The sequence below is a fragment of the Argentina silus genome, assembly GCF_951799395.1.
Source record: "Argentina silus genome assembly, chromosome: 10".
In the NCBI taxonomy this organism is placed as follows: domain Eukaryota; kingdom Metazoa; phylum Chordata; class Actinopteri; order Argentiniformes; family Argentinidae; genus Argentina; species Argentina silus.
Genome location: NC_139664.1, coordinates 7,467,010 through 7,483,575, shown reverse-complemented (window position 1 = coordinate 7,483,575; position 16,566 = coordinate 7,467,010). Strand labels below are relative to the sequence as shown.

The following is a 16,566-nucleotide window of genomic DNA, read 5'->3' as shown; positions in this document are numbered from 1 at the left end:
AGTGTCTTAAACACTGGTGAAATGCCAAGTGAGCTGCTGCTGCTGTTAATGATGTGATGCTTGAGTTTGAGAGGAGAAAAATAACTACAAATGAGTTAAATCCCTTTTTTCCACAACATTTTATTCAGCATATTTAATATAACATTTAGAGCATTTCAGGACACAGCTTTGTTTTCTAAAGTGTCCACGTAAATTAAACGAAAGTGAAAAAGATAGGAGCTTCCTAGAAGGAAGATTGGCTGCATTTGTAAAAAGAATAACTTTAGGATGAATCTGAGGCCATCAATGCCAATTTCTCGTTCATGTTTATATTGTACATTGCTGGAATAACTGCTTGTTGTCTACTGGGTATTACATTTTAAAAATACAGTCAAAGGAAGAGATGTGGAAGGAGGGGGAGAGATGAGAGAGAGAGCGAGGCCTTGTTCAGTTACTTTGAAAATGCATCTTTTCTTGAAGTACCACAATCACTGATCTAAGAATAGATAGAAATAGTTTGGAAGTTCATATTTTCTAGTGCAATAACTAACAGTACCTCAACAAAGAGGGATGCAATTGAAAGTATTAGGACAGGGCCAGAGGCTTACTGAGGACGGCAGCGTAGAGATCTGAACAAAATCACCGTGCCGACAGTCTACACAACAACAAAAACATATTTGTCATTAACTCATCCTATACAATATGACAAATAAGACATTCACTCCATGCTTTGAAATTCTATTCTGACGACTATTCCCCCCTCCCATTGTATCTGGAGCCGCTGCCCTCTTGCCCTCTCTTTCTCTATCCATCCATCCCTCTCTTTTTACAGTCTCCAGGGGGTTTGGAACTCCGAGAAGGGGAGAGGAGTGCAGTGCGTTGTCTCAAAGTTCCGCATGTACTTCCGTGCCTGGGAGAGAGAGAGGGGGAAAAAAAGAAGGTTGAAAGACCATGAACGAGGGGCTATTTAGTACATGCAAAGTTATGGATTCAATTTGCTTCGGTCTGTTTGGCTTTGAGGCTTTGACCAAAGCTGTCTGGGCACCTCCATAGTATTTATATTGAGGGAACTCAAAGCTAATTTAGCAGACTTCACCCTGGCAGAAAAGTGCAGCATTGGCAGTAAATTGATGGGGGCAGCTCTCATTCAGTGGTAAATGACTTCAATAAGCTGAGCTTAAGTGAAACATATTACTGCCGTCAGCCAAGGAGCACAGGTGACCCTGGTTACTATGGTTACCTCAAATGTGTTCCTCCGCACAGTAATGGGAGTCTTAACAACCCGTTAGATTGAGAGAGAAGGAGGGTTGGAAGAGTTGAAGGTATGCATAAAGAGAGGAGAGGTGAGCCATGCTTAAGACAGAAATAGAGGGACAGAAAAATGGGAAACCATGCTTGAAAACTGAGGGAAGGAGGGATAGAGGATACATGTAGACTGCTTTAGAAAGAACATAGAGAAGTCATAGAGAAGACAGGTGCCAGTGAGACATGTTTTAGACTGAAAGAAAAGACACAAGCCATGAATTAGGGAGGGAAGGAGAGAGGGAGGGAGGGAGAGAGTGAAGGAGGGAGGATAGAAAGAGAGGGTAGATAATGCTGTTCCTCACCAGGAAAAGTGCCAGCTGCCGCCTTCCCTCGAGGGTCATATCCTCACCTGAGGAAACACGAGGATTAAAACCACACTAAAAACACACTCGAGCTAGACAACACACCTGACTCTGAAGAAGGTGTGACACACAGAATACACAGGGTGTATTCCTGTTAGTGTTTGAGGAGGACCGATCTTACCGACACTCCAGGGGAAGAATATGTCTCCCTCTGTCTGATACGACTGGAGTACAGACACACACCAGTCATCATCCACCTCATAGCTGCTGTATACAGACGCTGTGGAAATAGAGATGATCATCACAGTCGTCATCATCATCATCATCACCACCACCACACACACAGGTTGTCCAGTTAACACCTACTGTACACAGACAAAATATCAACAAATCTCTCTCTCTCTCTCTCACTTTCTCACACACACACACACACACACTTTCTCTTACTTTCTTCTAAGTGGTTGGAGGCTCCAAGCCACTGTCTGACCGCCCTGATCCCATCATCTGTCATGACCTTAGGGTACCTGTGGGACAGTAAATGACATCATGGAGGAAGACATCCTGGACCACTTAATGAGTCTGCGTAAAGGTCTCTGCATGGTAAGAATGACGTACAGTCTGTATTGTGACTAGACACCCTGAGACTATGGAACACGGAGAACAGACCTGAATTGGAGCAGTTTGAGCAGGAGGTCATTGCCTCTGTTGGACATGATGTCTTCTGGACCCCTACAACACAGCACACACTGCCATTCAGAGAGGGAGTCACAGACAGCAGGTACCGGACCTGGTTACTGGTCACGTCAGCATTAACTCATGGTGTTGAATACTTGGTTTTATAATAACTATGACTCACGTGGTAGTGATGATCTCATCTTTGGTTCTTCTGATCAGAAGCACTGGTCCCTGGTACCTGATGGGGAATAGGTGGAACATTGTTCATGTTGGGGGGGGGGGGGGGGGTGAGAGAGAGAGAGAGAGAGAGAGAGAGAGAGAGAGAGTGTGTGTGTGAGAATGTTGCACTCACTTGCATAGCTGGTCCGCATTGTTGAGGTTCATGTACTGTCGAACTGTGTGTGTCACCAGCGGTCCTGAAAAACACATCAAAACCATACAGTACACAGACCTACTAATACAGACATACTTTGACCCTTGACCCTTGTGACCCCTCTCTTGATCATTGTTTTTACTGTTTGAACGTCCATGGCTGTAAAGTATTACTTTTATTATCCTCTGTTTTTTTTTATCTTGTGTTTTTAATAAATCCCTTTGTTGTTATGTATTTGTCCTGTAAAGCGCATAGTCATTGCTGTACATTTGCGACATAAATAAAGTTTGATTGACTCACTCCAGCTGTCGGGCATGACCTTGAGGGCCAGAGGCAGCAGATCATCAAAGGAGGCGTCCAACACCAACGCTTGGATTTCTGGGTATGACATCACCGCCCAGCTGGCTAGATTAGATTAGATTAGATTCAACTTTATTGTCATTGTGCAGAGACACACGAAATGCAGTTAGCGTCTAACCAGAAGTGCAAAAAAGCAGAAAAGTGCAGTGTGAACAGTATATACAGGTAGTGCAGTATATGTGCAGTATAGTATAAGTAGTGCAGTGTAAGCAGTATATGAATTAGCAGTAGCATTATAAGCAGAATAAATAGAATGCAGTATGAACAGGGTAAGCAGCATATGAGCTGTATAGGCAATGCAGTATAAGCAGTATATATGTATTAACAGTAACATTAGAGTAAATAGCAGAATAAATATGGAATGCCGTATGAGAGACAGAATGGGAGGAGAGAGAGGTTAAACAGGGGTAAAGAAAGAGAGAAAATGGGAGGAGAGAGAGGTTAAACAGAGAGGAAGAGAGAGAATGGGTGAACATGGGGTAAAAGTGTTGGTCAGTTAGTGTTGCCACAGACATTAGGGACAGGCATTGTACTGAACGTAATCATATCTCCTTCTCTGCCTGGATGTGAGACGAGAGTCCATACCTGTGAATCCCCCTATGGACCAGGCGTACACCACTATATCAGTTAGCTGGAAGCCCAGTTTGTGCACTGCAAACTGGATCACCACGTCCATGGCATTGGCCTCGTTCTGGGGGAAGGGTACACCCTGAGAGGAAAAGGGAGAGAGGGGGAGGGGGAGACAGACATTTTGACATCTACAGTACTCTACAGTACCATTTAAGGGCAGATTAAGGGACAGATTCACACTTACGAGCACAAGGTAATACCAACTGTGTAAGTGGACTACCATCTACGGACTCTATGCTAAGGTCTCGCCAAACCAGATTTTCCACTTGTCATATTCACATACTATTTAGCAGCATTGTAATGAGTTTAGAGCTGAAGGGGGGGGGGGGGGGATACAAACACAAAGTAATTATATAATAATTTAGGTGACCTTGGGTGACCTGAAAGGCGCCTCCAAATAAAATGCATTATTATTATTATTATTATTATTAATTCAGCAGAGGCTCTTATCCAGAGTGACTTACAATACGTAAGTAAAACAACTATACATCACAATCATCACAAGTAGTGACTTTCTATACATTGCTGCTTACCGTACTTCCTGCAAAGCCAGGGTGGTTCCAGCCAAGTACTGAGTATCCACCTGCAGCATGGACCAACAACGACAGTTGGTTATCATTTAGTGGTCTGTGACCATATATGGTATTCAAACAGACAACACAAGCTCCTTACCTTCTAATGGAGTGTTCATACAGCCCACCTCATAGAAGCCTGCGTTCCCCTCACAGCAGATGACCTACAGCAGAAAACAGTGAGATAGACATATAAAGTAGACAAAGGACCATGGGTAATGTAGTTCTTCTGATTCAAAGAGCAACTTACAGCCCCTAGGTTTAGACCCTTACCAGAGTCTGGCCGCTCTGTCCCCCGTCTCTCCTGTGATCCACAAACATGGTGTCTATTTCGTTCCCGTCACACGCCACCAGCTTGTTCCTCTGGCCCTCAAACTACACACAGACAGGAGGGACCAACATTAGATACATTAGAAGAGAGACAGAGGTCTGATGAAAATGTGTGTGTGTGTGTGTGTGTGTGTGTGTGTGTGTGTGTGTGTGTCTCACCTCCTCTATAAGTCTAGCCTGGCCCTGCTGTAACATGGGTCTCATGGCCTTCTGCAGTAAACCCACAGAGCCTGGGTACAGCATCCTCCTCCCAAACGAGTGGGTGATTAGAAAACTGGAGAGAGAGGACAAGATAGAGAGGAGGAGAAAGAGACGGAGAGAAAATAGTGAATCAGCAGCTTTGATGAGAGTTTGCCACTGTTAAGAGGACGGGAGACAGCAGCTGAAAGAGGACACGGATCTCACTCCATATTACATTACTGTACATCACACTATTGACTGTAGTCTGTTTGGTGTAATACCTGACGATGTGGCATGGTAGAGTCCGTACTGAGTTGAGCACGCTGTCTGCTGCCCCTCTTAGTCTGGGCTCTGGCTTCAGCAGAGAAACACCTGCCTTCAACAGCTTCCTGTCAAGACATTCACAAATGCACACTGAGTTGTATTGTATGGTAAGAAGGACACCATACATACACGCTACCATATACACAACCTTTCAGTTCTTTTGAATGAAAAACACAATGCCGCCACAAAGCAACACACACACGCACGCGCACAGAATTTTGGGTGTCAGTCAATCGTCATCAATATAATCTTTATAACCATCGTCACCGTTTGAAGTATTGTGGCTAACTTAACAAAACAAAAAACGGGATGCAGTCGCTAATATAGCTGAAAACCGTTTAGAAAATATATATATATATATATTCTAACCTGTTGTCTCCATTTCTGGGATGATGGGGAAAGCGAAATAATTAAGAATATTCAATTCGATTATTCTGGGAGCATATTATAAAGCCCTCTTCATGTCAAGTGTTGCAGCACTGCTGGTTTGTTTGGGTGTCAGTGATGTTCCACTTTACCAGAGTATTAATGAATAACACGCGCACACGCACGCACGCACACACTCACGGATTGCTAACTTCGTTCCAGCTGAAGTCTGCAGGCCAGTGAGAGAAGTCAAAGTCATAGCTCCTCAGTTTCTTCTACAGAGAGAAAACACAAAGTCAGTAAAGAGCAAGAGAGGCAAAACATGCCTGTTGCCACATGAGATGTCACTGTGTCACCTTGTTGCTAGGTGTATGGTTCTTCCTGGTCTCCTCCAGAATGCTAAGGAATTGCAGATACTCAGAGTTCCTCCAGCGACCCAAGCCTGAGAGAGAGAGAGAGAGAGAGAGAGAGAGAGAGAGAGTTTATAGCAAGCCTCAAGGGTGTACTTAGTGCACCTGGTTGGAGCACACTGTGTGTTGCAGTGACAACATATCTTATCCCACAGGTGTGCAACAGCAGATGCAGAACAGCATATGGAGACTTGACTAGACATTTATTTATATAAGAGTATCCATTCAAAACCGTTTTGATCAATTTAATGACCCAGACAGCAGTAATTGTCTAACCTCTCAGGCAGGCCACTCCCAGTAGACAGAGCAGCATGGTCCCCACATACTGGCTGACGGGAACCAGCTTACTGCTGCAGATGTACCCTGACCAACACACAGAGCAACAGTTAGACCAGACACACGTGCCCACGCACACACAAAAACAAACACAACTACCTATGCACCATTGCATAGCAACACTACCTGAGGCTGTGCAACTGTATACAGTGAGGGGCTATATATACACACACAGTAATAGCATTACTGCAATGACATAGGCCAGCGTGAGTAGACACACACAGACACACACAGACACACACACACACACACACACACACACACACACACACACACACACACACACACACACACACACACACACACACACACACACACCTTTCCTATAGAGATAGCAGAGGAGGAGTGGGGAGCTGTAGTAAGATATAGACCACAGAGCTGACGCCTGGAGGGAGAGCACACACAAACACAAAGAAACAACATTATTAGCTACATCTCAGACTGATTTTGAGAACGTGTCAAGTATGTCCATTTACTATCTAAGCTCCATTGTTGTCGAAATGCATGACTGCTTACATTGCAGAGCAAAAAATAACACTTGTTATTGTAACAGTTTTACTAACCCAACCGAGGATGCTGTCGGTGTGTTTTTCCAGACTCTTGGGTTGGTAAGTCCATCCCTAGGGTAGATAGTCGTTCATTTTGGCATACAGACAGCTAGCTACCCAACCAACAACAGTCGGCTGAAACTAGCTAATTTGACACAACGCAAAAATATGAAGGTTTAATATTATGTGAAAGTAGATAGTCAGATGTCAAACCATGCAGTCGCCTCGCTCGTGCACTATGCATATTTCACCTCTGTCATTCCCTGACAGCAGCGATTCAAAAACATGCACTGACACTTCCGGACCTGAGCGTTAGCGAAAACGCCACGGTACACACATATCTATTTCTGACTCTCCCTGGGCTGTCTGTCGGTAACAAAAACATGCACAATAACAACCGTGATCGTACCCTCCTCCCCGCTCTGCCCTCGGGCCTGGACTGCTCAGGTGAACGGTGAACTCGCTGCAGATGAGGCCCAAAAAGACAACGAAGCCACATCCAGCCGGCCATTCTTCCTCCGTAGGGTAGCTACGGAAGCCGAGACCGGCTGCACGTTCAGTATGCATAAAGCGTTTGGAGTCATGGAATATTTTACGTAATCGTTTTATTGTACAGCATAATAAAGGAAAGTTTCATATAAATGAAAAGATCTTTGAATGATTTATTAGATTACGTTCATTGTTCGAAAGAGGTGCAGGGAACAGAGTGAACATTTTCCAGGAAGTCTGAAAGAGAACAAATCATAGGTGCTGCAGAGGTGAAAGAATCTCGCCTCAAGATGTTGCTGGAAAACCTTGAGATGTTGGTAGGTCATCAGCACTGCTCGTATCTGAACACACACACACACACACACACACACACACACACACACACACACACACACACACACACACACACACACACACACACACACACACACACACACACTTGACAAAATCCTACAGCGTGTTGGTGACAGTGTCTGTGTCAAGCTCAAAGCTATGTGATTGCTGGGGGTGAAAGGGCCAGCTAGTCAAGGGCAGATGGGAAATAGTGACCGAACGGTACACACAAACACACACAAACACACACACACACACACACACACACACACACACACACACACACACACACACACACACATCGATGACACAAGGCTGTTTTCTTACCGATCCAACTCCTTATAGACATCATCCTCCCCTCTAGGCTTCAGGTCCTGGGAAGGGGAGGAGACGGGGAGGGGGAGAGAGAAGAGAAGATAATAAAGGAGGGATAGGAGGAGGAAGAAGAGGCAGATCCATGGTGGTGAGGCCAGATTTATGTCTGTCCAGGGAGTGATGCGATTGATTTGTTAATATCACTAATGTAAGGCTGACAGTTAAGAACCGGCGGGTTTATCTGAGGGTGGGGTGACTGATGGGTTGGGAGAGTGGGGGGTGGGGGGGTGTAGGAAGACATATCTGCTGGCAGCCAAGGGAGAGAGAGTCTGTGTAAGAACACACACACACACACACACACACACACACACACACGTACATGCACACAAATGCAGACACAAGCACGTTCGCGCACGCGCACGCATACACACACACACACATACACACACACACACACACACACACACACACACACACACACACACACACACACACACACACACACACACTCACATCTGCGTCTGGGATGGGGAGAGCACAATAACTCACCATGTACACTGAGCCCTGGGGAGAAGTCTGCAGGGAGAGAATGAGAGGAGAGAGAACAGGTTTAATAAACAAACACTGAGAGAGAGAGAGAGAGAGACCAAAGAAAAGGAGGAGAAAGAAGGAGAGGGGAGGCAAAATAGAAAAGGAGAGAGGGACAGAAAGGCCAAAGAAAGAGGGGAGGAGATGAGGTGGAGTGGAGAGACGGAGGAGGGGAGGAGGAGAGGAGGGATTGTCATCAGAGAGTATTGAGACATTGAGAACATATGAATCCATCACCTGTCTGACATCCTCAGGATTCTCATAGATGTTCTCCACTTCCCCCGAGTAGTGAGAGAGAGACTGTTCAATACCTTTGGAAAGACAGGCAGGTGCTCACACACACACACACACACACACACACACACACACACACACACACACACACACACACACACACACACACACACACACACACACACACACACACACACAGCGAGGGGCCAGATTCATTACATTGATCTCATAGTATGTCATGCCCCAGATCACTCAGTGGAGTTGACAGGTCCAAAGATGGAGAGAACACGAAGAGATAGATGTCAAAAAAGAACACGCCGGAAGACTCACCACGGCGAGAGATGTGTCCCTGTCTCCATAGTAACACACCAGCAACCGCGGCAACCAGGGGCACCAGGAGTAATAATGCAGACAGGGAGAGAAGATGGGAGGGAAGGAAGGAGGGGGTGGTGGGGGGGGGTGTGGTGGGAGGGAGTGGACTGGTGCTCTCTAGTTGAGAAAGAAAAAGGAGTGGGAGCTAACATGAATAGTGTAATTCAACATGTGTATAAATGATACAGTAAGTACAGGTTATTAGTGCAGTGTTATCTGTTCCCCAGCAGAGGGCAAGCCTGCTGTTTAATTGAGGTCTAAAGGGCCCTCATTTTTCTCTTGCACTCACATTTTTGTTTTACGCAGAGGTTATGTCTCAGTACACAGAAAGTACAAGGTTTATTTTCTACATGACCATGAGTCATGATGAGTGAAATGGTTGGACAGGTCTCTGCCATATTGCTTTAATCTATCAAGTCATTGGAAATCAGTGGCCTTGAAGGAAAGGATATAAGTGAAGGAAGCCATTTAAGGCTATTGGACCACAGCCTGAGAAGACCTTTGTGTCTTTGGGTGTTGATGGTCTCTGGTGGCTCAGCAAACCTCTGTCTGTGAGACACACAGCCTTCCTAACAGAGCCTGGATAGTGGAGTGAGTCGAAGCTTGGGCAGACAGTCAGTGTGAGATCCAAACAATGAAGAAAGGGTGACTACTGCATAGGACTACAGCCACAGCAACTGAACTGAGACGATCAAATAATGATGTGATCTGATGCATAGGCCTATAGAGAGGTTACATTTCACTACGTACTTTTTAGTTATTTTTTATTTGAATTTTTTTTTCTTGTGAATAGAGATGAAGGTAGATATTATCATTGTATAGATACTGTACTATATAGTAAGAGATGAGAAATATGAAATCTCAGATGAAAAACATCACATAAGGGATGTTGCATAACTTCCGCCTAGACAACTCTAGGGGGGATGCAGCTAATTGCACCCGTTCTGAACTTCGAAACAATCCTGTGTGTCACGGCCTTTTTTTTAAAAGCAAATTTTCTAAAGCTAAAATAAAAGTACATCACATGCGTACATACGTACATGTGATTAGCTCATCCTCGTCAAATGATCCTTTTGGAGACAGAGAAGGCGGCGAGTCTGGTTTGTTTGTATGTGGTGAGGTGACAAGTTGTGTAGGAGGTGTTAGTTACCACGGCGACAACTGTACCTGCTTTCGAAGCAATCAGGGAAAAAGTCTACTTTGCAGACAAACTGAATTTCAGTTTCAATTGTTATTTTGAAAGGCCTCAGCCTCAGCTTCAGCAGCATCATTAACTTACACCATCACACCAGGTAAAGTAACTGAAGGCAACAACAATAAGTACAAATATGAAAAAACTTTGAGATGGTAGAGAAAATTTACTATGAGCTTGGCAGTGTCAAGTATGATCTCTAGCACTTGCTAAGTTAGCTAGTTAATGTTGGGTCATTGTGGCTGTGCTATAGCAAAATGTGTCCAGCTGACTCCTACGCCCTTGCTTAGCAAATAGGCTACTCATGGGCTACTCACACAATACAGGATCACTAGTAGTTCAACTTCAACTTTGTTCAAACTTTGTTTGTTAAAGCTTTGGCCTTCAGTCTTCCCCTTGCCCCTCCTGTCACGACTTCCAGCATGCTTCAATGTAATCAATCATTATGTGCTGTGTGAGGTGTAATTGATCGATTGGAGGGGGGTGCTGAGGACGATAATGGAATAGTGTGGTGGAGAGTTGACCTCCTGGACTGACCTGCACTGTTCTCCATGCCAGTGTGAACGCATGAATTATGGTAATTGGGTGCAGTGAAGCGAAGCATAAATACCATCACTTTCCTTGTGGCCCCTCCCTCTTTCCTCTCCCATCTCCCTCCATCCCTCCCTCATTTCATCAACACACTTCCTTTCTTGTTCTTCCTCCTCATCTACAGCAGGGGAGGGAGGGTGATTTGTATCTGTGTGATTATGGAGGATGGCTGAGTACAGACAGACCTCAGAAATGCTTGAGTGCCCTGCAAATCAACCACTTCTTCAAGACGGAACAACATTGCATGGATATATCAGACAGAAATGCAGAGCTTAATGATTCGTGCATAGAAATCGAGTCAGCTTGATACGTTACATTTCTTCATCTTCAACCTCACTGAGTAAGCTCCTGTCTACTGCAGCAGTGTATTATCTACCGTGGGTCCTCGGCAGTGGAGGCTGGTGGAGGTAGAAATCGGAGGACAAGCTCATTGTAATGCATGGAACGGAATGCATTCCGTTCCATGCATTGCAATGAGCTCGTCCACCGATTTCGACCTCCACCAGCCTCCACAGGTCCTCTGGTGCATCTAAGCAGTGTGGGGGTGTAACTTTCTCTTCACATGATATTACATGATATCTTATTCCACATACAAGACACATACTGTATAAGAGTTTTGTATAACAGGTAATACACATAATACACATATAAGTCAATGGGCCAGCGTAAGGTACAATGTCCAATCAACCCTTTCTAATGTGAGAGACTAAGAGACAACAAACCGCTCTCATACTATATGCAACACTTGTCTTCACGTGTCCGTTACTCTTGTTCCAGCGTGTGTGTATGTGTTGTGATGGACGCTACTCAGTAACAGTGATGTATGGACATATTGAGAGTGAGCTCATTTCCGCTGAGAGATTCATTCAACTGTCAACTCCTCCTGTGCTCCCCCTCAGCCACGGACACAACAAACATGAATAACTCCCTCGCAGTAGCTGCGGTCTAAGGTCCTCCCTCACCATGTCGTCTTATCTGAGGGCTGGGTGTGTGGAGGAGAGCAAGAGATAAAGAAGAAGAGAGGAATGACGAAAGAGACGGGGTCTTATGAATAGAGAGGTTACATGAATGAATGAATATGAATTAGTGACCTGTACATATGAGGACCACGTGACCTGGTCAGCAACCGACTGTCGGTGACTCTACTCTACTAGACCAAGGGGGTTCGATGTCACTTGCGAGGTGAAGGAAAAGACACATTTCTATCTCTAGGACGACCAAAACATTTTCAATTCAATTCAATTCAGTTCTGTTCTTTTCTATTCCATTCCACATCAAAAGCCAAACGTTCAGTGTTGCCTAGGCCAGTGGGGGCAGCCAACCAGACAGGTTGACCTGAGGTTGCACTTCAACCACAATAAAACGCTTCACAGAGCGCTGACCTCATATCCACGACTACTCTACCACACACACACTGCACACACAGACTGGTCAACTCAAGTCATAGGGAGCTCAGGGATGAAGAGTTTGAATGAACAGTAACAGACATTCCAATTCAAAACCAAGTCCTCCCACCTTTAGGGGGCAGTGTAGCGGTGTACACAGCCCTGACTGTCTGTCCGTTCTTCAGCTGCAGGCTGCAGGTGTAGTTCCCTGCCCAGTCCTCTCTGAGGGGGAGGGGGACCTCAGTGTTGATGATGCCCAGGTTGGGGGCATTGAAGTTTAGCCTGTGACTCTGGTTCTGGTGGGTCCAGCCTGCCCTCTTCACCTGGGAGAGCTCAGAGTACTGACAGGTCAGGACCAGGGCTGAGGGTGTGCGACTGACTTTCACTGGGATGAGGAGAGGGGGAGGGGAAGAAGGGCGGAGGAGAGGTGGGGGAGGAGGGGGAGAAAAAGCAGGAGAGGCAGTGGGAAGGGTTAGAAGAGGGAGATATGGAAAGAAAGAGAAAATGAGGGCAGGGAAGGAGGTGGGAGAGGGGGGAGGGGAGCGAGAGGAAGAGAGAGAGAGGAGAGATGGAACGAGTGGAAGACAGGGAGAGGGAAAGAGAGAGGCAGAGCAAGATGGAGAGAGATAATAAATGTGGGATGGGGCGTAGTGATGAAACAGTGAGACAGAGGAGAACGAAAAAAGAAAGAGAGCAAGGAGAGATAGAGGGTGAGGAGAGAAGGGGGGGTAGAGGGTGAGGAGAGAAGGGGGGGTAGAGGGTGAGGAGAGAAGGGGGGTAGAGGGTGAGGAGAGAAGGGGGGGTAGAGGGTGAGCAAGGAGAGAAAGGGGGTGGGGGGGTAGAAAAAGACAATGAGCAAATCAGAGAGGGGTCAAAATAATATATACTCATTAAACAGAATTGTTGCTAATGTGTTGGTTGACTGTGACTGATGCATAGTGTCTCATCAACCCCAAATGAGAATCCATCTGGGGGTAATCAAGCTCTACACACACATACACACACACACACATACAGACACGGACACGCCTACGCACACACCTACGCACACGCACACACGCACGCACACACACACACACACATGCACGCACACTCACACACAGCCCTGATTAGAGTGATCAGTGTGGCCTCCCACAGCCCTGGCAGGAGGGCGGCAGGTATAATCATACATAATGACACTCATAATGAGGTGGGGTAAAAATATATGCGTCACAGGGTGCTCTGTGAGTGTGTGTGTGTGTGTGTGTGTGAGAGAGAGAGAGTGTGTGCAGCAGGATGACAGTGACAGATCGGCTGGTCATGTCTGGGCAGCTGTGATGGATGCCAGAGGGGCTGTGATTAGTAAAGCCTTCCAAGGCTGCTGAGATGGACGCGTGTGTGTGCGAATGTACTGTATGTGTGTGTGTGTGTGTGTGTGTGTGTGTGTGTGTGTGTGTGTGTGTGTGTAGTGTGTGTGCGTGAGAGAGAGAGCGAGATGTGAAGTCATCATTGGTGAGGGTCCTCAATATCTTTTCATTATTACAATTCCAGTCTTTCATTTGTGTCTCTAATCAAGAGGTTAATGGCGCAAAAGCAGTTTACCAGTTTCCCAGAGTCAAAGAAAATTGGCGGAAACAAACACAGAAGAAAATCCATGTTGACCTGTCAACACCGATCCCACCAGCTGAGACCTCCCATGTACCCTCCCTCCTATCCCTCCATACCTTTCATCACACTGAGCAGAGTCCTCTGGCTGAAGACGTTATCATTGAGGAACACCTCACAGATGTATAGGCCCCCGTCTCTCACCCCTGGGGTCAGCAGGAAGGAGAAGTCCCCGGCCTCGGCGTTGAACAGGGGGGCGGCCAGCTGGACCTGAGGCCTGGCCTGCTGGGTGTAGCTCCTCCAGCGGTCGTACTGGAACAACAGCTTCATGTCTTTGGGTCTCCTGGAGTCAGGTGGCTGCCAGTAGAGCAGGACGTAGTCCCCCCTGACGGGAGGGCAGGAGAGGGGAACAGGGATCGGGGAGACAGAAGCCGTGGAGATTTGAGAGCCTGGGGAGAGAGGGAGTGGAGGGGTTGAGAGAGGAAGGTGGTGGTGGTGAAGGGAGAGAGGGAGAGAGAGAGAGAGAGAGAAAGAGAGAGAGAGAGAGAGGGGAGGAAAGAAAATAGATCAAAGACACTTAGAGGGGGGATGGAGGGATACATTGTAGAGAGATATTGAGGGAAGGAAGATTATAAGAGGTGGAAATAAAGAGGGAGGTGTAGACAGAGAGGGAAACAGAGAGAGCGGAAGTGGTAGAGAGTGACGCACAGCAACAATAGGGATTATGTTCTTATTTTCCGAGAGCTAAGTTTGCATTATACTCAGTTTGATCTGGGGGCTGCTGACACTGTGTTTCTGATGCAGTTGCGAAGGCACTCACCATGGGTTATGGTATTGTTGAATGACTCAACCCTCAGTGCTAAAGAGAGAGGAGGATAAAGAAAACATAAATATGTCAAAAACATAACATGATTGAAAAATACACAGAGCACAGAGCTACAGTGCTGTAACCAGTGATGTCAGTGCATCCCCAATGCCTGCAAATGTGTGAGGCACAGTATAGTCTCACTAAGTCAGACTCTCCAAATTTTAGTTTCTGGGTCCCTCCCTCTCTCCCTCCCTCCCTGCCTCTCCCACCTTCTCTTTCCCTCTCCTTCCCTCTCCCTCCCTCCCTCCCTCCCAGATCCGTCTCACCATCTATGGTGACGTCCACAGGGAAGGTGAACTGAGAGGTGCTGCTGTTACCCCGGGGGTACACCAGGCAGCGATAGGTGCCACCATCGAGGGGGCGGACCTGGGGCAGTTTGGCCACCTCTGCCTCTGAGCTCCCCCGGGACTCTGACCGCAGGGTGCGGCCGTCGGGGGATAGCCAAATAACCACGGCAACAGCAGAGACGGGAGAAACCTCGGCCATCAGACGCAGGATACTGCCTTGGAGGATTGGCGGAGAGGGAACTATGGAGACTTTGAGAGAGAGCAGATTGAGAGGAAACTCAATTATTTCCTAAGATAGGCAGACACAAATATTCTATACATTATTACATTGCTGCATACATTTGCAATGGCTGAAATAATAGATGCAGTATGATTTTTGCTACTGGTTTGGTTTTGTACCTGTGAGGATGGCCAGTAATATGATCTTCTGTCGAAATTTCTTCCCTTGCTGCTTTATCAGACAGGAGTAGCGACCCTCGTCCTCCATTTTGGAGACAAAGTGCAGAGAGTAGTTCCCAGTTTCCTGAAAATTGGAGTCAACCAATCGCATAGAGCCCTTTGAGAAGCTAGCTGAGAACTCCCGCCTCTCATTGGCCGAGAGGATGAGTTTCCAATGGTCCATGCCGGGGGGCTTCACCAGCCAATTAATGCTCACCGCACCCTTGATTGACCAATCAACGCAGGTCAAGGTGACCGGCATACCTACTGTTGTCACGACGACATCACTCCAGTCTTTGTCTGGTGATGCGGGAAAACACAAGTCAAAGATGTTGCCATGACAACTTTAAAAGTATAATAGTAGTCAACTTATCTTCCAGAGGCGAAATAGAAGAATATTTGGAAACTATGTGGTCAGAGAGTGAACTGTTTAGACTCTGTAACTGGGGTCTTACGACCTTTCCTTAACTGCTACATGGCTGGTTTTCATCCTTCCCTGTTGATTAGTTACTGATTTAGAGCTTGAAAACTTCACTCCATGAAAGGCACACAAAAAAATATTGAAGTGAGTGCCAAGTGCTACCTTGTTTAAGCAATACCCGTACTCTTTCTAGTAAATAATGGGGAAAAGATCCTTTCATATTCATACCCATTTGACAGCCAGATCAAGTGAGCAAAAATCGCATTGATCTTAAAGAATACTTGCAAGTGAAGGCAATTTGTGCAGTGACTTCTATCAATGACTCTGAATCATCCATACCTCTAGAAGTCGTGTCAGATTGAGTGATGAGAACCATCGAAGAAGAAATGAGAGCGAAGAGGAGAAAAACAAACTCCATCATCCGAGCAGAGGCCATAGCAGAGAACAGAGAACCACTCCTGTCATCTCTCTAGAAGTTAAGAGACAGTTTTCTGGCGACATCCCTGCCTTGCTATAATTAATATTAGAAGGAACGTGTGAGAATGTTCTTTTAGGGTTGGACAGGATATGACATGACCAAAACATTTGACAATCGCCAGGAAGAGACTGTCAGTATTTTCACTGAGTGTTAGTGTGTGTGTGACTGATAAACCGTTCACAGGGATACAGGCTTTGACAAAGGAAATTAACAAGTACTGTACACACACGTCTCCGTGCACAATGTGAAAGTGAGAAAGTGAAAAAGATAACAATACCAATCGAGTGAAAGCGAAGGAGTG

At 46.1% G+C, this 16,566-nt stretch overlaps 2 protein-coding genes across 2 annotated transcripts; both read right to left on the bottom strand.

Annotated features, from left to right (window-relative positions):
- Positions 1–107: 107 nt before the first annotated feature.
- abhd16a (abhydrolase domain containing 16A, phospholipase) lies at positions 108–7,230 on the bottom strand. Its single transcript, XM_083679090.1, has 20 exons — positions 7,100–7,230; positions 6,706–6,762; positions 6,461–6,527; positions 6,083–6,169; positions 5,753–5,838; positions 5,598–5,671; positions 4,988–5,095; positions 4,686–4,800; positions 4,470–4,571; positions 4,297–4,360; positions 4,158–4,207; positions 3,580–3,703; positions 2,935–3,039; positions 2,614–2,677; positions 2,443–2,499; positions 2,253–2,315; positions 2,034–2,110; positions 1,768–1,866; positions 1,587–1,633; positions 108–889 (listed from the first exon to the last, which is right to left on the bottom strand). Exons 1-20 carry the CDS (start codon positions 7,199–7,201, stop codon positions 806–808), a joined length of 1,632 nt encoding a protein of 543 aa, XP_083535216.1. The 5' UTR covers positions 7,202–7,230; the 3' UTR covers positions 108–805.
- A 150-nt stretch (positions 7,231–7,380) lies between these two features.
- Positions 7,381–16,205, bottom strand: g6fl (g6f-like; the record flags this gene model as incomplete). Its single annotated transcript, XM_083678613.1, has 11 exons — positions 7,381–7,510; positions 7,824–7,886; positions 8,377–8,403; positions 8,653–8,726; positions 8,980–9,138; positions 12,320–12,574; positions 13,893–14,222; positions 14,594–14,632; positions 14,908–15,177; positions 15,328–15,666; positions 16,127–16,205. 10 exons carry the CDS (start codon positions 16,203–16,205, stop codon positions 7,836–7,838), a joined length of 1,623 nt encoding a protein of 540 aa, XP_083534739.1. The 3' UTR covers positions 7,381–7,510; positions 7,824–7,835.
- Between the last annotated feature and the right edge of the window lie 361 nt (positions 16,206–16,566).

Excerpts from the sequence above, each read along its gene's own strand:
- abhd16a (XM_083679090.1), bottom strand. The coding sequence starts at position 7,201 with ATGGCCGGCTGGATGTGGCTTCGTTGTCTTTTTGGGCCTCATCTGCAG. Across the intron at positions 2,678-2,934 it reads GGTCATGCCCGACAGCTGGA|GACCGCTGGTGACACACACA; the intron begins GTGAGTCAATCA and ends TGTGTTTTTCAG. Across the intron at positions 1,867-2,033 it reads CTCCAACCACTTAGAAGAAA|CGTCTGTATACAGCAGCTAT; the intron begins GTAAGAGAAAGT and ends CTATTTCCACAG.